The sequence below is a fragment of the Callithrix jacchus genome, chromosome 22 (assembly GCF_049354715.1).
Source record: "Callithrix jacchus isolate 240 chromosome 22, calJac240_pri, whole genome shotgun sequence".
Classification (NCBI taxonomy): Eukaryota; Metazoa; Chordata; class Mammalia; order Primates; family Cebidae; genus Callithrix; species Callithrix jacchus.
In genome coordinates, this window is record NC_133523.1 from 10,171,189 (window position 1) to 10,196,985 (window position 25,797).

The window sequence follows — 25,797 nt, forward strand, 5'->3', positions numbered from 1 at the left end:
GGCCTGTCTCCTGACCATTGCAGGGAAGACTAGAGGAAAGGTGAGGGACCCCAGAACCCTCCCAGGTTTACCGTGGAGCTGTTTCTTTCTTTTGTTCCCTGGCTTCCCACATGGCATGAAACAGACTGCCCTGGAGGAGCAGGGTGTCGGCCACAGAGCCGCAGGTCGCCTCACCCCCCTCTCGCTTAGACCCAGACTGCTGTAGAGTTCCCTCTGGCTGCACCTGCCAGAGCTCTGTCCCTTGTCTGTGTCTGGATGCTGTTTCTGACAGCTCCATCCACCTCACTCCCAGCTCTGCCTTTGCCCCTCTTCCCCCAGAGGCTGATGGGTGCCGTCCTTTTCAGTTCCCAGTTTTCTCCCTTTCGCTTCAGACGTCTCAGATCACTGTCTCTACTGGAATGGTGCTCTCCAGGGTGCTGTTCTGCAGCCTTGGGTTTTAGTTGTTAATTTTTTTGCTTTAAATTTTTTTTTTTGTTATCTACTTACAGAATAAATTTTTTTAAAACTTTTCATTTCCAAATGATCTCATTCTTTTTTTTTTTTTTTTTTGAGATGGAGCCCAGGCTGGAGGGCAATGGCATGATCTCATCTCACTGCAACCTACTGAGTAGCTGGGATACAGGCACGTGCCACCATGCCCAACTAAATTTTGTAATTTTTATTTATTTATTTATTTATTTTTGAGTTTTGTATTTTTAGTAGAGATGGGGTTTCACCATTGTCAGTTAGGTGGCTGGTCTCGAACTCCTGACCTCATGTTCCACTCACCTCGGCCTCCCAAAGTGCTGGGATTACAGGAGTGAGCCACCATGCCCGGCCCAATTGATCTCATTCTTATAAAACATTGTAGAGTTAGTGTAAAGAATTGCTATGCACCCTTCACCCATCTTCCCAATTCTTTCATAACCCCAGGACAATTATGAAAACCAGGAAAATAACATGGACGTAATACTATTAGCAAACCAGAGGCCTTATTTACCAATCTTGTCAGTTTTCACATGAGTGGCCTTGTTCTGGTCCATGACTCCACACGGTCATGTCTGTGGCAGTTCCTCATTTCTTCTTTGTCCTTCTCAAGCTTGACGCTATTGTCGGACCTTTGGTAGACTTCCCTTCAGTTTCAGCTTGTCTGACAGGATCCTAGGGAGTGATGCCACGCCCTGCTTGATGTGCCTTAGGGGAAGGCATGTGATGTTGAGGCCTCGGTCTCTCATGCCAGGTACCTGCTGGGTTTCCCACCGTAAACCGAGGATTTACACTTTGTCATTAATAACTATTGCTTGGGAACGCACTTCAACACTATGTGAATATCCCATTTCTGTTCCTATTTTCCCCAATAATTTCAGCATCTGTCCTACTACATTTTGTGTTGCTATAAAGGAATACCTGAGGCTAGATGATAAGAGCTTTAGCCTGGTGCGGTGGCTCACGCCTGCAATTCCAGCACTTTGGGAGGCTGAGGCAGGTCGATCACCTGAGGTCAGGAGTTTGAGACCAGCCTGACCAACATGGTGAAACCCTGTCTCTAGGCCGGGCGCGGTGGCTCAAGCCTGTAATCCCAGCACTTTGGGAGGCTGAGGCGGGTGGATCACGAGGTCAACAGATCGAGACCATCTTGGTCAACATGGTGAAACCCCGTCTCTACTAAAATTACAAAAAATTAGCTGGGCACGGTGGTGCGTGCCTGTAATCCCAGCTGCTTGGGAGGCTGAGGCAGGAGAATTGCCTGAACCCAGGAGGCGGAGATTGCGGTGAGCCGAGATCGCACCATTGCACTCCAGCCTGGGTAACAAGAGCGAAACTCCGTCTCAAAAAAAAAAAGAAATCCTGTCTCTACTAAAAATACAAAAAAAATTAGCGGGTGTGGTGGCGCATGCCTGTAATTACAGCTGCTCAGGAGGCTGAGACAGGAGAGTCACTTGAGCCAAGGCGGCAGAGGTTGCAGTGAGCCAAGATCATGCCACTGCACTCCAGGCTGGGCAGCAAGAGTGAAACACTTTGTCAAAAAAAAAAAAGGTTTATTTGGCTCATGATTCTACTGGCTGGAAGATTGAGCATCTGGTGAGGGCTTCAGTCCAATTCCACTCCTGGTAGAAGGCAAAGGGGATCCTGTGGGGAGAGAGGTGAGGGAGGTGGGAGTGCCAGTCTCTTCTTAACAGTAGCTCTCACAGGAGCTCATCCCCCAATCCCCAGTACAGTACAGACCATTCATGAGGGTTCTGTCCCCATGACCTAGAAGCCTCCTACAAGGCCCCACCTCCAAATCAGATTTCAGCCTGAGGTTTGGAGGCACCAAATACCCAAACTATAGCAGCAAACATCGGATAAGTTTTGCCTGATAAAGTAATAGGAGTTGCCTAATACATGGTTACCTGTTTCTATCCACCCTTTTCTACAAATTAATTGGAATTCCACTGTTAGGAAGAGCTGTCCCTTCTTCCCCATGTGCTCGTTTGGGTAATTATTATAGGAGTGTGGACTCACAGGCACAAACGTGTTTCATTGCTTCAGTTGTTTTAGATCTGGCCTGGGAAGAATAGTGTTTTCTCTATGAATTTATTCAGTCATTTCTTAATATGAGTATGGATCCGTTGATACTTATTTTATACTCCAGGCTATGCACCAGTGCTGGGTTTTTCATTTTGTGGCTCAAATCCATCTAGCTTTGGTCTCTGGGAGCTCTTTTAGTTTGCTCCTGTGTCCTGTGACACGCCCCCAGCATTGTGGTGAATTTCAAGGACTTTCTTGCTTTTTGACACCAAGAGATGCTGCACGCTCATGTAGTCCATTTCCCGCCCTCTCCCTGGAGTCAGCTTGTCCTGGTTTCCCTCTTATTGGGAACCAAGACCTGAGTCCTGGATGGGCCCATTACTTCTGGGGTGTCATTGCTCCCGGGCTGTCTCAGTGATCAGCTCTAGGAGATTCGTGTCTGCTGCCTGCATGCTGATGCTATGTGCACACCCGTCTAAAAGGCGTTCTCTGCCTCGGCATCTGTTTCTGTGTTAAGCTGAACATGAGTTCATGCTACTGTCTGTGGCTCTGAGTGAGGACCACTGGTTCCTTCTCACACTTCCACCCTGTGTCTGCCCATTCTCAGTATCATGGACAGCACTTTCAGAGTGGTGAGCCCATACCCCCAAGAAGCATCTTGACCCGCTAGGGTACAGGTCTTGGGGCCAGTTCCTTGTGTCTTCAGGCCTCCAGATTGCAGTCAGACTCCATTTCCAGGGGGATGGAGGTCAGCTCCTTCCCCTACTTCAGTGAGGTGGTGTTGTGGGCCCGCCTGTAGTCTTTTCACCTTGCGCCCCACCTGGCAGGTGTCCACACTGTGGAGCGTCAGCTCCTGCGGCCAGAAGAGGGCCCACGCCCTAGGGAATGTTTACAGTGTACAGGCATCTGGTCATGTCAGACCTCTTACTGGGACTTGCTGCTTCCTGCTATGAGCTACTTGTCCTGTCTCTGTTTGGACCTCTGTCTCTGGGACCTGTCCCCTCAGTGCCCTCCTGACCCTTGCTCCTGGCTCTTCTCCCTCCGCTACAGATACCTCCGGCTTCTCCCTCGGTGCCCTGACTGTTCCCTATCACTCTAGGGAGTTTTTGCTGTTCCTAAGTCAGTGGAAGTGCAGGGTCAGTTAGGGACCCAGCCTCCCCCAGGTTTCTGTCTAGTCATTCTTGGGTGACTCCAGCCCTCAGTCTCTTTACCTTGTAATTGCAAGAAAACTGCCCTGCCTCCCTTGCCTCATCCAGGTTCCAGCAGTGGGCAGGGCAAAGGGCAGCGGAAGCACATGGCTGCTGAGTCCCCTGCTCCCACGCACGCTCTTTCAAGAGCTCTCTCCAGCCTTCACCACGGCCGTGGCGGTGTTGGCCTTGCCCCTGGCAGTCAGTGGCTGTGGGTTTGCCATTGATGAGAGACTAGCGCTTGACTCTCACTTCTTTGTCTCGTCAGAACACTGTCCAACTGGGCGTACGAGTTTGACAAGTGGGCCCCCTCCGTGGTGAAGGTGTCCTACAAGGTAGGTCACAGCTGCAGAGGTTTCCGCTCTCTTGCTGCGGCACATGGCATAGGCGGGGCAGGAGCACGGAGGTGCAGGTGGTGGTGGGTGGGAAGTCCACATATACCTCTGGATGGTGAACCTGGGGAGAATGCTGGGTCCACAGCCTGGAACTCCAGTCACATAGATCCGGGATTTGGGACTGGGCAGGGCCAGGGCACTCATTAAGGAGGAGGCAGGAGTGAGCATGGTGGCCAGCACTCAGAGGCCAGATTGGGGGACTGAGCTGGGGACTTGGCAAGAGAGGAGCCTGTCAGCCACCAAGAATGCGCAGATGGCAGTGCATGTCCCGTTGTTCCCCCAGGCCCCGACCACCGCAGGCCTGCGCTGCTTCCTCTTCTTCCTTCGGTGCATGTTCTGTATGGCGAGGTCTGGGACGGGCAAGTGGCCCTGCCAGCACCTTTCCTCACTACCTCTGGTGAGGATGAGCCTTCCCACCACGTCGCTGGACAGCTGCAGGGGGTGCCTGTGCCCCTCCTTTCACCTGGCCACCCGGCCCCAAAAGCTGAGCTGTGTATCCTGCTTCCCTTGCAGGGATCCCCGGCCGCAAGACGGGCCTTTGTCCCCCAGCTCCGGAGCGGGAAGTTCAACGTCTTGCTGACGACGTACGAGTACATCATCAAAGACAAGCACATCCTCGCCAAGGTAGCGTGTCCTCATGGGAAACCCCAGGCCAATGTGCTTCAGGTGCTGCTGCTGACCACGATGCTTACATGTATGTCACGCTGCCCATCTTCTCCAAAGCCCCTACAATAACTTCCCGGAGTGCCACCTGCACGCATGTGAAGACAACTGCCCCATGTAGGGGAAGGGCCCAGGTGAGGGCGACCTAAACGTCCCTAACTAGCTCCAGGCTGGCCCTGTGTCAGGCCCAGAAGCTGGGGGCCGTCTACACAGAAGCCAGGGCGTAGAAGCTGGGGTGCTCTGCCTTCTCTCGGGGCTTCTGCCCAGAGAGCCTCAGCACTGCGTCGCCTCCTGATCCACCTGCAGGGTCTCCGTGGGGTCTTGGCCAGGCTGGCCTTGTGTCCTGCTGTTTCTCATCGCCTTGGCCATCCCTCCCTGCAGCCCTGGCTTCTCACCACAGGCTCTGGGCTGAGATTCAGCATGTGGAGGAGAGCTCAAGGGCCCAGCATCATGATCGCCTGTTGGCCTTGGGCAGCTGGGTCAGGCTGCCCTGAGTGTCCTACTGGCCTGGGAGCCTCTTCTGGGATGAAACTATGAAGGGAATCCTAGCGTGGCCATCAGTGATGACTGAGAATATGCCCTGGATAGAAAACATAGCCCTCTGCCTTCAGAACTCGTGCTTCTCATTTGAGGAGGGGTTGCCCATAAAGATGTACCTGGTCTCATCCTAAACATCCAGCTGAGTGGTGTTGAACAGTAGAGAATTTTTTGGGTTTTGGTGTTTTGTTTTTTTTTTTTTGAGACTGAATCTCACTCTGTTGCCTATGCTGGAGTGCAGTGGTGTGATCACGGCTCACTGAAGGCTTGATTTCCTTGCCTCAAGTGATCCTGCCACCTCACCCTCCTGAATAGCTGGGACTATTTCCAGGTGCACGCCAACATGCCCAACTAATTTTTTAAATTTTTTTTGTGGAGATGAGGGTCTTGCTGTGCTGCCCAGGCCAGTCTCAAACTTCTGGTCTCAAGCAGTCCTCTCACCTTGGCCTTAGAAAGCACCAGGAAACTGTGCCCGGACTAATAGTAGAGTTCTTGACCCAGGGATGGAGGGATGGAGGAGCTGTTTATGGGTCACCCTGCCTCTCAGTGCTTGGCTACAGTGACAGTGCTGGGGCTTTCTCTTTTGTTTTGAGACAGAGTCTCATGGCTGTCACCCAAGCTGGAGTGCAGTGGAGTGATCTCAGCTCACTGCAGCAACCTCTGCCTCCCAGGTTCAAGCGATTCTCTTGCCTCAGCCTTCCAAGGACTGGGTGCTTTATCCCTGAGCCAACAAGGGAGGAAACTGAGGCCCAGGGTGCTGGGTATCCCGTGTGCAGGCTATTCCCTCAGGCCTGTGCTGCAGGTACTCCTCTGCAGCTCACCCCTGCTGACTGTACAAAGCCAGGCCCTTCACAGGTCCAAGAACCAGGCTCTGGAATCCCCGTGCCTCCTGCCCATGGCTCAGTTGATGTCATCACCCTGCAGTGGGAGTGCTCCTTGAGTGCGGCCACTGCACCCTCTTCCGACCCGCATGGCCATGTATGTTGTGGTGTGGCCCCTACCTCATGGATTGCACATTCTGAATCACAGCCTGCTCGTTGGAAATGTACCTGTCACCAACCCAGTCTCCCTGAGACCCTCCACACCAGCAGGACAAACCCCAGTCAGCAAGATGTATCTTATGCCGGAATGTACTGTGCATTTTTCTGTGCTGTAGATTAATATGCATGATTTTGGGGGGAAGCAGAAGACTTTTTGCACCTGTCTCTACCCAGGCTTGCTAGAGGCTGCGTTGTGTGGCTCGAACTTGGCGAGTCGGCCGCGGGGGGCGCTAGGCCTGTGCTCTCCACCCGGCTGTGCTCTTCCACCTGGAGCCTTCCTGGCTCCTGAGCACAGGGTGGGCGAGTCTCCCCCTGTGCCGGACCACCTGCTGCCCTGTCCCCTGATTGCCCGCTCTGGGGCCCGCAGATCCGTTGGAAGTACATGATTGTGGACGAAGGTCACCGCATGAAGAACCACCACTGCAAGCTGACGCAGGTGCTCAACACGCACTATGTGGCGCCCCGCCGCCTGCTGCTGACAGGCACACCGCTACAGAACAAGCTCCCCGAGCTCTGGGCGCTGCTCAACTTCCTGCTGCCCACCATCTTCAAGAGCTGCAGCACCTTCGAGCAGTGGTTCAATGCACCGTTTGCCATGACGGGGGAAAAGGTGGGTGTGCCCAGCTGTGCTCATGCTTACAGTTCTGGGTGTAGCCGACTCTGGTGGTCAGAGTGCATCAGAGCACGTTGAGCACCTGCTACAGCTGGCTGGGCCTGTGCTGGGTACCTGGTGAGAGTCTATATCTGCATTGAGCAGGGGAGCCCCGGCACCCAAAGCTGGGAAGCCACAAGGGCCCCAGGGCAGCAGGGCAGAGGTCATGACAATTAACCTGAGGATGCTTGGGGCGTCTCTGACCCTGTGCTCCAGGTGCAGAGAGGGGACAGTGAGAAATATGACCCTCAGGCAGCTGTGGGTCCAGCAAGGGTGTGAAGAGCACAGCTGGAGGCACAGCATCCTGTAGGCCCCTTTAGGTGCCCTCAGAACTCACCCTCAGAGCAGTGGGAAGGTTGGAAGATGGCGGTTAACGGGGCCACATGGTCAGGTTCTGTCTTAGGTTGTTTTCATAGAGTGCTGTGGCTGGTCTGTCTCAGTGTCTGGGTGGCACCATCAGCCAGACTGTGACCCAGCAGTTTCATCATTGATGAGCAGTCCCACACCAGCACTGATCCCTGAGCCTAGAGCCCCCATTGCTGTTGGAGATTGAAATGGGGCAGACGGGCTGTGTTTCCTGCTGAGGGCTTTAAGTAGCCAGACGCTGAAGTGTGGGCAGAACTACAGAGATTACCTCAAAGTGTCCTGCCTGGGATGGCTGGGCCCACCCCTTTCTTCCCACCTTAGACAGATCCAGGGCAGCTAGGGCCTCATTGGCCTCATCCATGAGTTCCCTGCCCTCTTGGCTGCTGGTCAAGGCGGAGACCTTTGTGACGGAGAAACCAAGGCTTTCCCCAAATCCTCATGATAAAGGAGTCCCCAGTTTTTAGACTCCTGGGAACCCTACACTAAAGGCCAGGATGCTGCAGTTTTGTCACTTTCTGAGCTGAGCAAAAGCTCTGCCAGGAGATTGATTACCTGGAAAGCCATATCAGAAGGAAAGTTCAGGCATCGCCTCACTTTCCTTTAATTCTTTTAATTAAAAAACACTTAAAAGTTAAATCTCTTAGTACAGGAGTAGGCGTTGTGGGAAGTCAGAGTTTCTTTCACCTGGTTCCACCCAGGCTGAACGAGAGTCCCTGCAGGATCCCAGTGGCAGAGTCCTCCCTGTGCATAAACTTCTGTAAGCCCCACGTGGTCAGCCTGGCCCCTGCTGTGCTCCTGGTGTGAGCTGGGCTTGGGGTGGGTTTTGCGGACACTCCAGTGTGTGTTACTTGTGGAGAGGCAGCACGCCTGCTGTCAGGGGTCTTTGTGAGGCGGGGTGCCCTGGGTACTGTGGTTCCATGTCCCAGGAATTTTGTGGAGGGAATCACATCCCAGTTTCCTAAGGAAGAAGATGCCCTACTGGGACCCCAGAAAGCATAAGGCAGTCTGAAGAGCCATGCGTTGAGGGCAGGGTCACCCACGGGACCCTGTCTACTCTGTCCCCACATCCGCACCTTCTAGTGAGACCTCTATCGCCCTCCTTTGGAGGTAACTCATGTTTCTCCTGTCTTGGGGGGCTCCAGGTGGACCTGAATGAGGAGGAAACCATTCTCATCATCCGGCGTCTCCACAAAGTGCTGCGGCCCTTCCTGCTCCGACGGCTCAAGAAGGAAGTCGAGGCCCAGTTGCCCGAAAAGGTAACGGAGTTTTGAGGGGAGCCCCTGGGAAGCAGCCTCACGTGGGGGCTTTCCCCAGGGCTGGGCGTGCTCAGGCCCTCTTTCCACAGTTCTGGGCCTGCCCTGGTCAATCCAGCTTGGGGGTGGCGATGGCGCCACTGGGTCTGTAAAACCCTATGCTGCTGTTCTGCCGTAGGGGTGAAAAAGCACTCATAGGCTCACATAGCTCATGATAGGTGAGAGCGCACAGTCCCACTTCCTGTTGGGGACCAGGTGCCTGCATGTGCTTTCCTGGCCACATCGGGAGGGGCGTGGGCTTGGAGTGGTCCCCGGCTCCCTGTCATAGCTCTGGGTTCTCAAGGCCTGCTGCAGGCACACCCTGGGACCCAGTCCTCACAGCAAGACCCAAGGACTCAGGGTCCCTGGCCGCAGTTGCCCCTCTTGCCCTTTCTTTCCTGGACAGCTGTGGAGAGGCCCTGGCAGGTGGCCAAGGGGCCCTTTCTGGCCCAGGATCCCCCTGGTGTCTCTGCCTTGTGCTTCTTCTTGTTGCCCAGGTCTTAACTCTTCTCCCCACCTTGGGGGCTTCTCACTCTCACCCCTACGTGCCCTGGTCAGAACTCATATAACAGGGCCAGGGGATCAGGGCTGGGTCTGGGTGGGGGTTAGGTCTCAGGCCAGCTTGAGTCCTCGTGAGCATTGCATGTCCCCTGCAGGTGGAGTATGTCATCAAGTGCGACATGTCTGCGCTGCAGCGAGTGCTCTACCGCCACATGCAGGCCAAGGGCGTGCTGCTGACCGATGGCTCCGAGAAGGACAAGAAGGTAAGCCCTGGAGTCCCCCAACTGCATTCCCCTCCAGGTGTCCAGATGGGCAGCTTGGCAGGCGGGGCAGAGCTCACTGACCAGCGGGGCCATTCGCCTCCTTGTTCTCGTTGAGGCCTGACCTGGTCGTAATCCCCAGGGCGTCTGATCAGCCCTGGTTATGATGGCTGGTGGCCCGGGTCACCACACTGACTCAGCTGCCGGTGGCTTTCCTTTTGATTATGAAACTGGCTCCTTCTGCAGTTGGCAACCTGGGCCCCACACTAACCCCAGCAGGGTTAGAGCGTTCTAGAATGCCCCCCTTCCCAGCTAGGAAGAGCAACCTTTGCAGCCGAGGCTTTGAATCCCTTCTGTCAGTTATTAAGTGAAGGGAAGGAGCAGGCTATCGCCTTCAGGGGCTGTCTGAGAATCCCAGGCCCCACCTGCCGGGCTCTCCTCACCACAAGTGAAATTGTCCTCCAAGGGAATGCACCAGACCCCTTGATTCTGTCCCCAAGGCCCTAACTTCAGCCTGGCATTGACTTTGGCTAACACATTGTGTCTGGGTCTCTCCTACCCTGAGCTGAGCAGTAGTGTGTTCCCTATTCCATTCCCAGCCCAAATCATGCCCCACCCCCACCCCCACCTCCTTCCTCACCCTGGAGCCCAGGGAGCCTCCTGAGTCATGGCTCACCTAGCTGAGACTCTCTAGGGACCCCCACAATGCCCAAAACAAAGCTGGCATCACACAGCATCGGGTACTCTACCTCAGCATTTTGCCAGTCTGGTTTCTGTCCTGTCTGTCTGCCCTGTGTTGTGTCAGGCGGTCCTGTGTTTCCTCGGGCTTGTTAGGGGTCTCCAGGCCTCCAGCCAGCCATTTCCTCACTCTTAATTACTGCGCCAAAAGCCACTGATCCTCACGGCCCTTCTCCTGGCACCTACCCATCCACCAAACCCACCCCATTCTGCCCTGCCCCAGGAGGGCAAGACGACATTTGGAACCCTCTCATCTGCCTCCCAGGGCAAAGGTGGCACCAAGACCCTGATGAATACCATCATGCAGCTGCGGAAGATCTGCAACCACCCCTACATGTTCCAGCACATCGAGGTGAGCCCACCGCGGCCGGAACCTCAGGGCCTGCTTCCACGGGGCTCCTGCGCCGAGCTGGCTTGCTCCTCCTGGAGAGCTCTGTTCAGTAGACACGAACCTTTTCATTAGGTGATGCCTGTACATCTGTTTGTTGTTTGGTCTGCACTTCACCAGTACTTACGGAAAGAATCTCAGCAGTTAGGGTGCAAGGTGCAATAGGAATGCAAGGCCCTGAAAGCCAACCCTCAGAGAACAGGAGCATTTGGAGAGTTCTCTGGGGACGTGTCCCTCCCACCCCAGTGGGGTCCTGCTGCGTCTTTTTGGCACACTGTCTTTTCTCACATTGCGGGCGTCAAGAGTCACCATCCTCTTCAGTGAACTCTTTTGGGTCATGGTGCCTTTGAGAATCTGGGTTCTTAGAAGCATGTATGTGTTCGTGTTTCTTGGTGTAAAGTGTTGGGGTCTTTGGAGACCCTGTGATGCCCACCAGGAGGGCCCTCGGGGCAGTTTGAGCACGCTGAGCATGGCTGTGGCCTCATGCCGTCCTCGTGCGTTCACGGTATGAGGGGTGCTGTACTGCGATGTCCTTTCCTTTGCTGGAGGGGCATGAGGGAAAGGTTGTCAGTGGACTGACAAAGATGGTTTTGGCATCCAAGTCTGGCCTCAGAGTCGCAGCAGGTGAACGCGGAGCACACGGTTCGGGGGCTCCGTCTTCTGAGCACCAGAGGTGTGTGCGGCCCGCAGTGGGGCCCGGTGGCTCGTTCCTGCCTGGCACTGACCCCTCTCTCCTTCCCTTGCAGGAGTCCTTTTCTGAGCACTTGGGGTTCACTGGTGGCATCGTCCAAGGGTGAGAAGCTTCCCAGCTGGGTGGGGTGGGCAGGTGGTCCACAAGAGGTTTTCTGTCGTTTTGTTGACTTTATTTTTGCTGTTATATTTGTCCAACTTCAAAAGCAGAAAATTTAAAAAAATACAGAAGAATCCAAAGCAAAGAATACAAACTTTTTTTTTTTTTTTTTTTTGAGATGGAGTTTCATTCTTGTTGCTCAGGCTGGAGTGCAATATTGTGATCTTGGCTCACCACAACCTCCACCTCCGGGGTTCAAGCAATTCTCCTGCCTCAGCCTCTCGAGCAGTTGGGATTACAGGCTCCTGCCATCATACCCAGCCAATTTTTTTGTATATTTAGTAGAGACGGGGTTTCACCATGTTAGCCAGGCTGGTCTCGAACTCCTGACCTCAAGTGATCCACTGGCCTTGGCCTCCCAAAGTGCTGGGATTACAGGTATGAGCTACCACGCCCAGCTAGAACACAAATCTTTAGTGCTCGGAGAGCGGACCACTGTTACCCCAAGAGACAGGATTTTTGAGGCAGACTTGGCTTTCAGCTCCCATTCTGCTGCCTCCAAGTTCTGACTCTAGACAGTTTTCCTAACCTCTCTGAGCCCAAACTCTGTTCACTGGTTTAGAGGCACTCTTTACACTGTGTGGGTGTTTTCTATAGCACGCTTTGTAAGGTACAGCCCAGACTCCCTTAAGCCCCTGATGGATATCGATGCTATCTCTAGATTTTCACCACTGCAAAGAACCTTGGTAAAAACATTCTTACGCTGAAGCCTCCATTAAATTCTCCTGGGGTATTAAGCCATTTGCAAGAAGAGAGGCATCTAATGAAAACGTCAGGTGTGGTGGCTCACACCTGTAATCCTAGCACTTTGGGAGGCTGAGGTGGGTGGATCACCTGAGGTTAGGAGTTCAAGACCAGCCTGGCCATCATGGTGAAATCCCATCTTTAAAAAAATAAATAATAAAATAACACTTTTTTTTTTTTTTTTTTTTTGAGACAAAGTCTCGCTCTGTCGCCAGGCTGGACAAACTGGGGTGCAGTGGCACGATCTCAGCTGACTGCAACTTCCAGTACCCTGGTTCAAGCGATTCTCCTGCCTCAGCCTCCTGAGTAGCTGGGATTATAAGCATGCACCACCACACCCAGCTGATTTTTGTATTTTTAGAAGAGACGGGGTTTCACCATGTTGGCCAGGATGGTGTCGATCTCCTGACCCTGTGATCTGCCTGCCTGCCTCAGACTCCTGCTGTGTTGGGATTACAGACATGAGCCACCACCGCCCAGCCAACAAATTCTTTCTGATGTGTTTTTTATACTGAGTTGTGTAGCAGGGTCCTGTACCCCTGGGTTGGAGGCTGGAGGCCTGGCTTGGGCATGTGATCAGCCATTTCACGTTGTTCTTCTGTCAGCCTCAGTTTCTACAACCAGGGGCTCTTGGCTGGAGGGAATGTGAGAAGCCGAGGTGGCCCTTCCTCCCAGGCCTGGCAGGGCATAGGTGCCTCCAGTGTGGCATTTGCTTCCGGGGCTTCTTTATTGGATGAGAGGATAAGATCTGGCTTCCCGGGGCAGCCCTGTTCCCACCCCCATGTTACCCCGGCCACGTGACTCATAGCACCTCCTTTCATCTTCATGAGTGTCTGGATTAGATGAGAAATATATGTGCCACCCTGGTGACGCGCCTTCCAGTGAGGGTGGCTGGGCTTATTTCAGTTAGGGGAAACGGCTTTGCTGAAGCTTTGGGCGGCGTCTGCTTAGGAAGCCCCCTCTGTGCCCTTGAACCTAGTGCCCGGCCTGGAGGTGGGTGATGCACTTCTTGCCTTGCCTGCCTGCAGGGTGCCGAGTTTAACATCCTGCGCCTTCTCTCCCGCCTCCCCCCACACTCCAGGCTGGACCTGTACCGAGCCTCGGGTAAATTTGAGCTTCTCGATAGAATTCTTCCCAAACTCCGAGCAACCAACCACAAAGTGCTGCTGTTCTGCCAGATGACCTCCCTCATGACCATCATGGAAGATTACTTTGCGTATCGCGGCTTTAAATACCTCAGGCTTGATGGTGAGTATGAGCGAGTGAGACGTTAGTTTTCATTGCGGCTGCCATGGAAGGTTCTCGCTGGCATGCCCTCCTGTGAGGCAGGGTGAGGCCCAGGTGCTCTGGGTCTTGTAGCCTATGGCTGAGCATCTCGGACCCTTGGCACTGGAAGGGGCCCTGGAGGCATCGGGGCTAGATCAGATACCGGATGTCTTGACTCCCAGGTAGACAGACTGCAGTGCTGGGCACACTGGGGAAGGGGTGCCCTACACTCTTTTAGCTGGAAGTGACAGAATTCCATACCATGTGGATATAGGGAAAAAAGCACCAATAGGCTTGCATAGCTCTAACCCCAGGGGTTAAACAGGCTTCAGGCACAGCTGGATCCAGGTGCACAGGTGATGTGGGAGAGACTTTTCTCCAGCTCTTGGCTCTGCCTTCTTCCATCTTGACCTCCCTTCCATCTGCTCAGTGTCCTCAGCAAAGGCAGGTCCCAGGCTGGTGTTCATTTAGCTGCTGTGAGCCACATGCCCATCCCTGGGCCATTTGTAGCTGCCACTTTGCCACAGGTCAGGCCTGGAGCAGGAATCAGACTCTGGTGAGCACGGAGGGAGGGAAGCAAGCACTGCCGGGCAGGAGCAGCAGCTGCCATAAAGAGGCTCTTGGCCCGACCCCCTGCCCTGTGGTCCCTGGTGGGAAAGGTCCCTGTGTGTGTTTCTGTGCCCCCCTGCCCCAGCACGCAGGAGGTCAGGGAGGAAGAGGCTGTGAGACACCGATAGAGCGAGGGCCGTGTGGTCTGTCAGCCCCAGTGGGTCAGGGAGGCCCTGGAGTGAGTTCTCTGCGGGAATTACTAGAACGGGGCTTACTAGAAACACGAGCGTGAGCTGCTGGGACAGACACGGCTCAGCCAGTCTGTTGCTCCCTACATGACCTCCCAGAGCCTTTGTTGAAGCTCCCGTGCAAGGTCTGTCTCTCAGTAGGACACAGCAGACCTCTGAACCCCCTTCCCACTGATCACTCAGACCTGTGCTTCCTGGGCCAACCTGCCCGGGCACCACCCAAAGTGTGCCCTGTGCGGCCCTACAGCCGCAGCTCCCTCCAGGGTTCTGTCCAGGCCCACTCTACAGACACAGGTCTGTTGCAGGGGTCTCCCCAGCTTGCTTGCTTTCTTGGGGGCTTCCCACTGCTTTGAGGCTGAAAACCAAAACCCTTCAGGGCCACCCCCACCTTTTGCTCTTCTTTGGTCTCTCCAGTGGCTTCTCCCGTCCTTGGGTGGGCCAGGGCTTCCTGAGGGCCAGCCCCTATCTATGTCATGTCCCTGACTTGCAGGAGAGAGCCTGAGTCCCACCCATCCCAGTGCCCTATGGCTACTTCATAAGGACAAGGACTTGGATCAGTTCAACCACAGCTGTGCCCCCTGCCTGTGATGTGGTCCTGGCCAAAGAGACAGATAATCAGTCCATTGAAAGTGGAAGAGAGGCAGGAGCTCAGGGGTTCTCCTGAGACTGCATCTCCCACCAGTGGGCGGGCGGCCCCTCTTGTCAGCCCCTCCTCCAAGCTGGGGTGCTAGGAGCACATCTGGAGCCTGAGAGAGGGCGGGACGGCAGGCTGATGGCCAGGATCCTGTGGGCTTCCGCACTGCGCCTGGGCACATGTAGGCCGGTGTCAGGAAGTGGCCAGTTTTTACTTCATCACCAAAATGACTTCAGTGTTCCAAGGGCACCTCCATCCCAACTCCCAGCAGCCCAGGGAGTGTTGATGTTGCCTTAATGCCTACAACGCTGAGGGCATGTCACCCGGCAGCCCTGTGCTGGCTCCTTGACTTGGGTTTTCTGGGGCATGGGGACAGTGATCCCGCCAGAAGGGACGCAAGCCCCATGCTCTTACCTATAGAGGATTTTGTGAATCACAAAACCTGTTGAGACAAGGCTGAAGGCAGGTGAACCCGAAGTCACTGTCCGCCCACACCCAGGTCCTTTGTGTTTCGGGCAGCGGTGTTGCCAGCATTGGCTGCTGTGTCTCTGCTCCCCATGGAATGGCACATGGCAGAGTAGGGGAGAGTCCAGGGCTGTGGTGGTGGCGGCCGTGCTGACCCTGTGGCGTGACTGTGAGTTAGGTGCCAGGCTCTGTGCTCCAGGCCTGCCTCCTCTAGTTCTCCCACCAAGGCCTATTTTAATCTCTGAGGTGGGTAGAGAGGCATTGGGTGGTAAAACTGGAAATCTGGGTACTCACCAGTGGCCCACAGGCCTGTGTGGAGAGTGCAGAGCCAGGGATCTAGGGATGCTGGCGGGAACCAATTCTGTTGCAGCATCAGAAGCAGGTTTTCCCTGGCACCTGCTCCCCACCCCTGGTCACCCCACTGACCCTGTTCTTCTCTGTGCCTGTCAGGAACCACGAAGGCGGAAGACCGGGGCATGCTGCTGAAAACCTTCAACGAGCCCGGCTCCGAGTACTTCATCTTCCTGCTCAGCACCCGGGCCGGGGGGCTCGGCCTGAACCTCCAGTCGGCTGACACTGTGATCATTTTCGACAGCGACTGGAATCCTCACCAGGTAAAAGCAGGCTGAGCGCAGGTTGGGGGGAAAGGAGGTGGTGCCTGTGAAACCTCAACACTGACCCTGGCTTGAGGGTCCTCCAGCCTCCTCCACATTGTCCTGGCCTCCAGTAGCCAGGAAGAGCCACACCCATATCTCCATAGGTCATCGAGACAGCAGAGAAGGGGTCCTGTTTCCCAAAATACAAACAGCCTTTCCCTCTGATTGGGAAAGCAGTGTAGAAGCCATCTATCATTTTGGTTTTTCTTAAATCTTGGAATGGCCCCAGTGAGAAGGAGGTGGAAGGTACCCTAATCAATCCCGTGCCATCACTGTGGGCCAGCCCCGCAGGCATGCTGTGTGCTTGCACACGCTGGCACTTGTTCAGACAACTGGGGGTGAACTCCATGCCCCTTGTTTACTTCCTCCTCTTGTTCCATAACCATGTACTCCCCATGGACCTCAGTGTAGGTGGATACCAGGTCATGCTGTTACAAAGCTACAAGAGTTTCAAAATGCACAAAACTCTTCTCTGTGTTTCATTGTAAGGCTGTCACATTCTTGTTATTTTTAATACGCAAACACCAGTGACACGTGGTCAGGAGTCCCTTTTCCCTTCCTGTCCAGCCCTGCTCTGTCCCGAGTCTCTGCCAGCCCGTCTGCCTTCGTGAACGTGTGTACTGAGATTAACAGAGGCGGCGTGGCCTGGCAGGTGTCTCTTCCACCGAGCAGTGGGTGTCAACTGCCAGGTGCACATTGCAAGCTGCCTGGCCATCTAATCAGCCAGCAGATGGCTGCCCCAGGACATCTTGTGCCAATACCCTAAGGTTTGCTCAGCCTTCAGACGTGGGCTCGCTCCAGCCCAGCATTGTCCCCTTCACGTGCTGGTTGCTTCTACCAAAGCAGTTTCACTCCCACCGCTGAGGTGTGAACATTTCCTGTCCTTCCCTGCAGCTTGGGGGCGCCAGTGTTCTCTGTCTAAATTGTCACTCGTCTGATGGGTGAATGCCTGTTGGTCACTGGTGTCCCCTCCTGTGATCAGGCTGGGGTATAGTTTCTGCCCAGACCCTGGTGACTAGTCAGTTTCTCGAGAGGTGGTGGGGTTATGCCTCCCTGTTGGCAGGCCGGCAGTGGGCAGAGGCTACATCCCAGGGCCAGGGGCACATTGCGGAAGGCTTGCCCTGCCGGGAAGCGTGCTAACAGGGGCAGGAGGCCTGAGCAGCAGACGCAAGGCACTCCGGGACCCCACCAGCTGTGGCCTCTGCCACAACATGGGTGCCAGTCTTGAGTTTAGGAGTATCACTGGTGCTTAGCCTGTCCCTACAGCTCCTGGGCGCAGAGACGGGATTTCATGGGAGCCTCCTTGCCCTGTGCTGGGGTGATGATAAAACAAGCAGCCCAGGAGATTATAAGTGGCTCACACTTATAATCTCGGCATTTTGGGAGGCAGAGCACATGGCAAAACCCTGTCTCTACTAAAAATACAAAAATTAGGCAGGCATGGTGGTGTGCGCCTGTAGTCCCAGCTACTCAGGAAGCTGAGGCAGGAGAATTGCTTGAACTTCGGGAGACAGAGGTTGCAGTGAGCTGAGATCGTGCCACTGCACTTCAGCCTGGGTGACAGAGCAAGACCTTGTCCCAAAAAAAAACCCAAAAAAGCTAACAGCCCAGCCACGGCACCCATGTTGTTGGGACCTGACTGCACCAGTCACTGGACCATGCTCCAGGTATTTATTCACTCATAGAGGCCACACAGTAGCCACGGGGTGGGCCCAATGTCAGTAGAGGGAGTTTTGAGACTCACAAAGGTGAGACCTGGTTCCGGTTTTGTGTGCACAGTGAGAGAATGGCAGGGCCTGCAGCCAAACCAAGCACCGCCAGAGCGCAGCTGGGCTTTGACCCCATCCTGTAAACGGTGCTCAGCTGTGCAAGGCCACACTGGGGAGCTATGCAGCTGCCACAGGAGCTGCTTGAGAACATAACCCCCCGGGGGTTGGTGATTTCCCGAGTATCTGTCAGGTCCCAGTAAGGTAGAAGGTGGCACTTCTGGAGGAACGTGATGAGAGCCCCCTACCCCCAGGGACACGTGGCGACCCAGGCTCCCAGCTCCTGTGGCTGCAGGTTGGTCTGGACAGAATTGCCAGGCTGAGGGTGGCATTCACACCACACCTCTCCAGCTCATGTCGGAGGCCACCTTCTCCCTTCTGAGCTTCTTTGGGACTGACTGGCACCTCTTCCTCCAGGACCTGCAAGCGCAGGACCGAGCCCACCGCATCGGGCAGCAAAATGAGGTGCGTGTGCTCCGCCTCTGCACGGTCAACAGTGTGGAGGAGAAGATCCTGGCCGCCGCCAAGTACAAGCTCAATGTGGACCAGAAGGTGATCCAGGCCGGCATGTTTGACCAGAAGTCCTCCAGCCACGAGCGGCGCGCCTTTCTGCAGGCCATCCTGGAGCACGAGGAGCAGGACGAGGTGAGCCCAGCGCCAGCCCCAAACCCCCCCAGCGTGAGTGGTGGACGCATGAGCGGCTTTCATTTTTGTTTTTTTACCTTTTTTGCACTCTTATTTTTTTTGCATCCCTTTGGAGTAAAGGGAGTGTGGGCTGAACGGAAAGAGGATGAGTACTTGCTTTTTCTTTGAAGTGGTTTTTTTTCTAAACTGCTGGTGAAAGACGCCGGATTGACAGCCCTGGAGACTGAAGTCCTCTATTTATCCACAGAGTAGACACTGCAGCACGGGCAGCGGCAGTGCCAGCTTCGCCCACACTGCCCCTCCGCCAGCGGGCGTCAACCCCGACTTGGAGGAGCCACCTCTAAAGGTGAGAGGGGTAGTTCAGTCTCCATGCCCATTCAATCCTCGGCTTCTCGGCTGAGATGGCCAGCAAGGGCCCTGGTCCCACGGAGCGTGCGTGTGCGTGTGCGTGTGTATGCCTCTCGCTGCCGTGTGGGTCCCCATCCACCGCAGCCGCGCCGGGACCACCAGCTCATTCCCACGGACGCCACCGCTCACCACTGAGCTCGGCCGCCGCCCACCCCGGCCCCTCCGCAGCGGCACTGACAGTTTGCAATCTTGTAGGAGGAAGATGAGGTGCCCGACGATGAGACTGTCAACCAGATGATCGCCCGGCATGAAGAGGAGTTTGACCTGTTCATGGTAAGCACCGCAGGCTGCACAGTGCGGTTCAGGCATCCCACTCTGCCGCCGCCAGGAGCAGAGCAGAGGTCTTAGTGCCTGTGCCCGTGGTGGTGTCCCCAGCAGGTCAGGGAGCCAGGGATAGCTCAACTCACAGTGTAGCCCATTCATGTCTCCAGACTGACCCGTCTTCCACCCCAGCCTTCTGAGCATGATATTGGAGGGTGAGATGTACACCCACCCATTCTGCCTGTGGTCCTAGTCCTGCCCAGCCAGCTATGCTTTCTAACCGGCTCTTTAGGGCTTCACATACTCTCTTTCAGAGGGAGTTTGCCCTGTCCAAGGCCGAGGACTGACCATGGCTTCAGTTGAAGAGCCCCCTTGCCCCTGGGTGGGAAACAGGAAGCAACTAGAGCAGGACCTCTAGGCCCGCAGGCCTTATGCCTCCAGCGCTGCTGTGCTGTACAGCTGCCACCCCTCTGCTGGGTCTCCGGTTCATCTTATGCAGCCTTCCGTCCTTTCGAGTCTCCGCTGCCTCTCAAGGCAAAGCCCCTAGTCAGGGTCTGATGTAGCCAGGTGAGGTCAGCCACCAAAAAAATCAAGAGCTGACATTTGACTCCCACAGACAGAGAAAGGCCCTCCTGAGTCCCCAGCATCCTGGCTCCAGCGTGCCCCTGGAGCCCGCATGCTGATGCCTCTCCCTCTGCCTCCCCACCCACCAGCGCATGGACCTGGACCGCAGGCGTGAGGAGGCCCGCAACCCCAAGCGGAAGCCGCGCCTCATGGAGGAGGACGAGCTCCCCTCGTGGATCATCAAGGACGACGCAGAGGTGGAGCGGCTGACCTGCGAGGAGGAGGAGGAGAAGATGTTCGGCCGTGGCTCCCGCCACCGCAAGGAGGTGGATTACAGCGACTCACTGACGGAGAAGCAGTGGCTCAAGGTACATGCCGGAGAGTCCCGGCAGCCCCCGCAGGCCGGCGCCAGGCAGGGCTGGAGAGACAGGGCCCGTGGCCAGGACTTGGGCCTGGGTCTAAAATGCTTCCCTACGGCCAGTCCTGGTCAGACTCTGTGAACAGCCCAGAGCTTTCTGGCGTGGACTGGGGATGGTCAGGTCCTCTGGCTCCGCCTCAGAATGCAGGAAGGGCCCATGGTCCCTGCACGGCTCTACCTGCTGCTGGGTGTGGTTGGTCTTTGAGGTTGAGGATTTACCTCTTCCTGAGGGTAGAAATGATGTCATTGATCTCCGTGGGTTCCCAGTACCTGCCAGAAGGAGGCACAAGGGCAAATCGTGGACTATTAAGGTGTTCTGCAGGGCAGCTTCAGTCTGGGCAAGTCCCCCTGCACAAGCTGGGGAGACTCTCCATCATGAAGAGGAAGGAGGGGGCAAGCCCTTGAGGGCCTCTGAACCTGGCAGGTGCTGCCCAGGGCTGGCAGCTGCTTGTGGAGCTGGCATGAGGCTCGTTCTCAGCAGATGGCACCTGGCCCTGCCACAGCAGCTGCAAATGTCTGAGTCAGTTGTGTGGTGCTCCTGGGGCCTCCCCCCGACCCTTCCCAGCCCCAGGGCACACTGTGACTGGTGCCTGGCACTGACGTCCTCACTGGGGTTAACGTGACAAATCAGACCCCTTCCCAGCTCAGGGGCTGTGAGTTCTGTGTTACAGAGATGATGATTCAGAATCCATCCCTGACGTATCATTAAAACGTCCCTGAAACAAAAATTCTGAGAAGGCAGGTGGCAGCTTTTGGCTATGCAGCGCAAAGTGCCACACCCAGGAATGAGCCATGTGGCCCGGCCCATGTGGCCAAGCAGCCCGGGCCCCCTCCTCCTCTGACCTCAGAGCAGCCCAGACTCATGAGCTTGCCTGCCAAGCTGTGCACCAGAGGGCGCTGTTGAAACGCATCAGGCGCCCAGGTGAGAAGAGAAACCCTGACGAGGGAGTGTGGGCCACGCAGACCTGTGTGGCAGCAGAGCTGTTTGGCTGCCATATGAGTGTCACCATCCCTGCATTTTTTTTTTAATAGAGACAAAGTCTTGCTATGTTACCCAGGCTGGCCTCCAGTTCTTGGGGGCCTCAAGTGATCCTCACACCTCAGCCTCCTGAGTAGCTGGGACTGCAGGCACACACCACCATGCCTGGCTCATTTAAATTTTTTTGTAAAGACAGGGTCTCACTGTGTCGCCTAGGCTAGTCTGAAACTCCTGAGCTCAAGCAGTCTGCCTGCCTCAGCCTCCAGAGTAGCTGGGAATACAGGCATGAGCCACTGTTCCTGGCTCAGCCCTGCACATGTGAGGCAGTGAGTGCCTTTTAAACTTAAGATCAGTTCATATGTGGATGTTCTATGTACATTTTTTTCTAGGTGTAATTTGCATACCATACAGTCACCCTTTTAAGGTACATGATACAGTCATTTTTAGTGTATCCAAGAGTTGTGCATCCATGACTACAGTCAGTTTTAGAACATTTTCATCACCCCCAAAAGAAGCCCTGCCCCGATCTGCCATTCCTGTTCATTCATGGATTGTCCCTAGCCCCAGGCAACTGCTGATGTTCTTTCTGTCCGTATGGTTTTGCCTGTTCTGGGCATTTCCCGTCAGTGGAGTCCTACAGTGTGGGGTTCTTTGGTGTCAGACTTTTTTCTCGAAATGTAATATATTTACCCATGAGGCAGCAGGTGGTGGTGCTTCATTCTTTGATGGAATAATCCTGCCTCTACAGATATATCACATTTTGGTTTTCTGTCCATTCTTGATGGCCACTTGGGTTGTTCCGCTTTCGGACTATTACAAATAATACTACAGGGAACACTCATGTACAGGTTTCTGTGTGCACATGTTCTAATTTCTCTTCAATATATGCCTAGACATAGAGTTGCTGTAACACTGTTAATTCTCTGTTTAACCTTTGGAGGGACCCCCAGACTGGTTTCCTGGGTGGCTGTGCCAGTTCACAGTCCCCCCAGCTGTGTACAAGGTTTGCTGTTTCTCTACATCCCCAGCAGCCCTTGCTGCTGTCCCAGCAGGTAGGAAGTGCCAGCTTAGTGTGGCTTCTGTTTCCTTTTCCCTGATGGTGCACAGCATGGAGTGTCTTTCCATGTGCTTACTGGCCATTTGTATACCTTCTGTAAAGAGGTCTATTCACATCCTTTGCCCAAATTTAAAATACATTTATCTTAATACCAAATTGTAAGTTATTTACAGGTGCCTTATCAGATATCATTTGTAAATATTCCATTCTGCATGTTCTCTGTTCACTTCCTTGATATCCATTGAAGCAGGAAGGTTTTCATTGTACTTACAGTTTATTTATTTTTCTTTTTCACTTGTGCCTTGGCTTTGTGTCTAAGAAACCATTGCCGTACCCAAGGTCATGAGGACTTGCCCCTGTGTTTTCTTCTAGGAGGGTCATAGATTGAGCTCTTCCATCTAGATCCATGTAAGATCCATTTTGGGTTGAATTTTATACATGATGTGAGGTCAGGGTCCAGCTTTCTCCTTTTGTATGTGTGGAAATCCCGTTGTCTCAGCAGCATTTGTTGAAGAGACTATTTTTCCCCATTGAGCCCATCTTATTTCATGTTATATTCAAATTCACAGTTGTGAAAAATATTACATAAAACAGGCTCTCCCCACCATGTCATTGGCACCACTTTGCTGGCAGCCAGTCTGTGGCCAAGTGAACTCAAAGCCTTCAAAATGCTCCTGGCCCTTGCCCTGCTGGGCTGACCCTGTATATTCATTTCCTGTGGCTGCCATCGGAAATGGCCATGACAGTGGCAGCCTAAAGCAACAGTACTATTTTTCTTCCATTCTCAATCTATGGTGTCTGCATCCATGGTGTGAGCAGGGCTGTGTTCCCTTCCAGGGCCTAGGGGAGGATCCCTCCTTGGCTTCTCCAGCTCTTGATGGCTCCAGAAGCCTCCTGGCTTGGTACACTGTCATCCCGTCTCTGCCTCTGTCTGCATGGGGACTTCTCCTCTGTGTCCCCTTCTGTCTCTTTTAATAACATTTTTTAAAACTTAATCCCTGCCAGGCGCGGTGGCTTACAACTGTTATCCCAGCACTTTGGGAAGCCGAGGTGGGTGGATCACAAGATCAGGGGTTTGAGACCAGCCTGACCAACATGGTGAAACCCTGTCTCTACAAAAATATAAAAATTATCTGGATGTGGTAGCAGACACCTGTAATCCCAGCTACTCAGGAGGCTGAGACAAGAGAATTGCTTGAACTTGGGAGGTGGAGGTTGCAGTGAGCCGAGATCATGCCATTGCACTTCAGCTGAGACTGTCTCCAAAAAAAAAAAAACAACCTTAAACCTAAATTTAAAAACCTCATTTGCAAAAAAGGTCCCATTACAAGGTTCCAGGTAGACATGAATTTGGGGGGACCTACCACTCCTCCCTGGGTCTGCAGAGGGCCTTCTCCCAGTGACTCCTGCCTGCTGCATCTTCTGGCCGGGATACCTTAACCTCCTCCCAGCCCCCTCAGGCTCTCAGCTTCCCACCTCCTCTAAGACATATCTGCTTTATCATTCTGGAATCTCTCCTCCCTCTTTCCTGGCACCTGACACATTTGCCACCCCGCTTGGGGGATATTGCTGTCTGATCGCCATCTCCCTTCCAGGAGTGGGGGAAAGGGCCAGGAGCAAGGGTTCGAGTCACTGCTGTGTGCTTAGAGCCAGGCACAGTGCCCAGACCACTGGCACAGCCACAGCGTGAGAGGAGCAGCCAGCTTTTGGTCCAGGCCCTCCTTATTTTTCCAGTTCCAAGATTCCTTGACTGCATTTTTTACCATTGGGATAAGTTATTAGTTATTGCCATTGAAAATTAATACATAAAGATTCTCTTAAAATTAATATTGTTCATATTCATGTCCTTCTCAGCAATGTTACCATAAGGAATTCATCTTAAACAATGTCAGTTGTTGGCCAGGTGCAGTGGCTCATGCTTGTAATGCCAGCACTTTGGGAGGCCAAGGCGGGCAGATCATGAGGTCAGGAGATCGAGACCATCCTGGCTAACACGGTGAAACCCCATCTCCACTAAAAATACAAAAAATTAGCTGGACATAGTGGCAGGCACCTGTAGTCCCAGCTACTTGGGAGGCTGAGGCCAGAGAATCACTTGAACCTGGAAGGTGGAGGTTGCAGTTTGTTGAGATCACGCCACTGCACTCCAGCCTGGTGACAGAGTGAGACTACGTGTCAAAAAAAAAAAAAGTCAGTTGTCAATAGCATTACTTAAAATAGCAACAACGATTTTTTTAAAAAGCGGTCAGACCTAGCAGCTCACGCCTGTAATCCTAGCACTTGGAGAAGCCAAAGTGGGAGAATGATTTCAGCTTGGGAGTTTGAGACCAGCCTGGCCAAAATAGCAAGACCTTTGTCTCTATTAAAAAAAAAAAAAAAGGCTGGGCACAGTGGCACATGCCTGTAATCCTAGCACCTTGGGAGGCCGAGGTGGGTGAATCACCTGAGGTCAGGAGCTCAAGACCATCCTGACCCCATCTCTACTAACAATACAAAAATTAGCCAGGTGTGGTGGCAGGCACCTGTAATCCCAGCTATTCGGGAGGCTGAAACACAAGAATCATTTGAACCCAGGAGGCGGAGTTTGCGGTGAGCCAAGATTGCGCCATTGCACTCCAGCCTGGGTGACAGAATGAGACCCTGTCTCAGAAAAAAAGGGAAATGACCCAAATGCCCAAGAACAAGGGGAGGCTCAATTAGGGCACGTTGTGCACGGAAACACTAAACAGACATTAAAACATTTTGTTGTAGAAAATGACAGGAAAAGATATCCATGACACAGCCAGCAGTGCGGCACGGGGGCTACAATTCCAGCGTGGCCTTCAGTTCTGCACACGTGCGTCAAAGGTGGGGAGAGTTCTGGAGGTGGGTGGCGCTGAGGGCTGCACAACACTGGGGACGTGCCTAATGCCCTGAACTAGATACTAAAACCTGACTACCATGGTAAATTCTATCTTACATATGATTTCTCATTATTTTTAAAAAATGCCCAGGCTGGGCGTGGTAGCTTATGCCTGTTATCCCAGCACTTTCAAAGGCTGAAGGTGGGTGGATCTCGAGGTCCAGTTTCAGACCAGCCTGGCCATGGTGAAACTACATCTCTACTAAAAATACAAACATCAGCCAGGCATGGTGTTACGCACCTGTAATCCCAGCTACTTGGGAGGCTGAGGCAGGAGATTCACTTGAACTCAGGAGGCAGAGGTTGCAGTGAGCCAAGATCACGCCAGTGTACTCCAGCCTGGGCAACAGAGCGAGACTCTGTCTCAAAAAAATAGTTTTTAATTAAAAATGCCCAACTACTCAGGAGGCTGAGATGGGAGGATTGCTTGAGCCCAGGAGTTTAAGTTCAACCAGGGCAACGTAGCAAGACCTCATGTCTAAGAAAATTTAAAAATAACTTTCAGTACAAATATTAGCTGGTTGTGGTGGCGGGCGCCTGTAATTCCAGCTACTTGGGATATTGAGGCAGGAGAATCACTTGAACCTGGAAGGTGGAGACTGCAGTGAACCAAGATCATACCACTGTACTCCAACCTGGGTGACAAGAGCAAAACTCCGTCTCAAAAAAATAAAAATAATGTTTAAAATATCTTAAAAACGCCGGGAGCCACAGTGGCTCATGCCTGTAATCCCAGCACTTTGAGAGGCTGAGGCAGGTGGACCACGAGGTCAAGAGATCGAGACCATCCTGGCCAAACATGGTCAAACCTCGTCTCTACTAAAAATACAAAAATTAGCTGGGCGTGGTGGTGCACGCCTATAGTCCCAGCTACTC

General features: G+C 53.8%; 1 protein-coding gene across 19 annotated transcripts in view; it reads left to right on the plus strand.

The window, feature by feature from the left end:
- SMARCA4 (SWI/SNF related BAF chromatin remodeling complex subunit ATPase 4) overlaps nt 1-25,797 on the plus strand; it is a 100,305-nt gene that overhangs the window by 53,842 nt on the left and 20,666 nt on the right. For 5 of the 19 annotated variants that reach the window (XM_078360582.1, XM_078360584.1, XM_078360585.1 and 2 more), the window contains exons 17-28: nt 3,946-4,012; nt 4,586-4,696; nt 6,680-6,922; nt 8,473-8,586; nt 9,279-9,386; nt 10,387-10,473; nt 11,256-11,302; nt 13,185-13,351; nt 15,716-15,879; nt 18,105-18,332; nt 18,936-19,013; nt 19,715-19,933. In XM_078360582.1, the coding sequence (XP_078216708.1) occupies nt 3,946-4,012; nt 4,586-4,696; nt 6,680-6,922; nt 8,473-8,586; nt 9,279-9,386; nt 10,387-10,473; nt 11,256-11,302; nt 13,185-13,351; nt 15,716-15,879; nt 18,105-18,332; nt 18,936-19,013; nt 19,715-19,933 (1,633 nt within the window). Of the gene's footprint in view, nt 1-3,945; nt 4,013-4,585; nt 4,697-6,679; nt 6,923-8,472; nt 8,587-9,278; nt 9,387-10,386; nt 10,474-11,255; nt 11,303-13,184; nt 13,352-15,715; nt 15,880-18,104; nt 18,333-18,579; nt 18,679-18,935; nt 19,014-19,714; nt 19,934-24,770; nt 24,867-25,797 lie in introns of all 19 variants that reach the window. The other 14 variants (XM_078360570.1, XM_078360571.1, XM_078360572.1 and 11 more) reach the window with 5 other exon arrangements.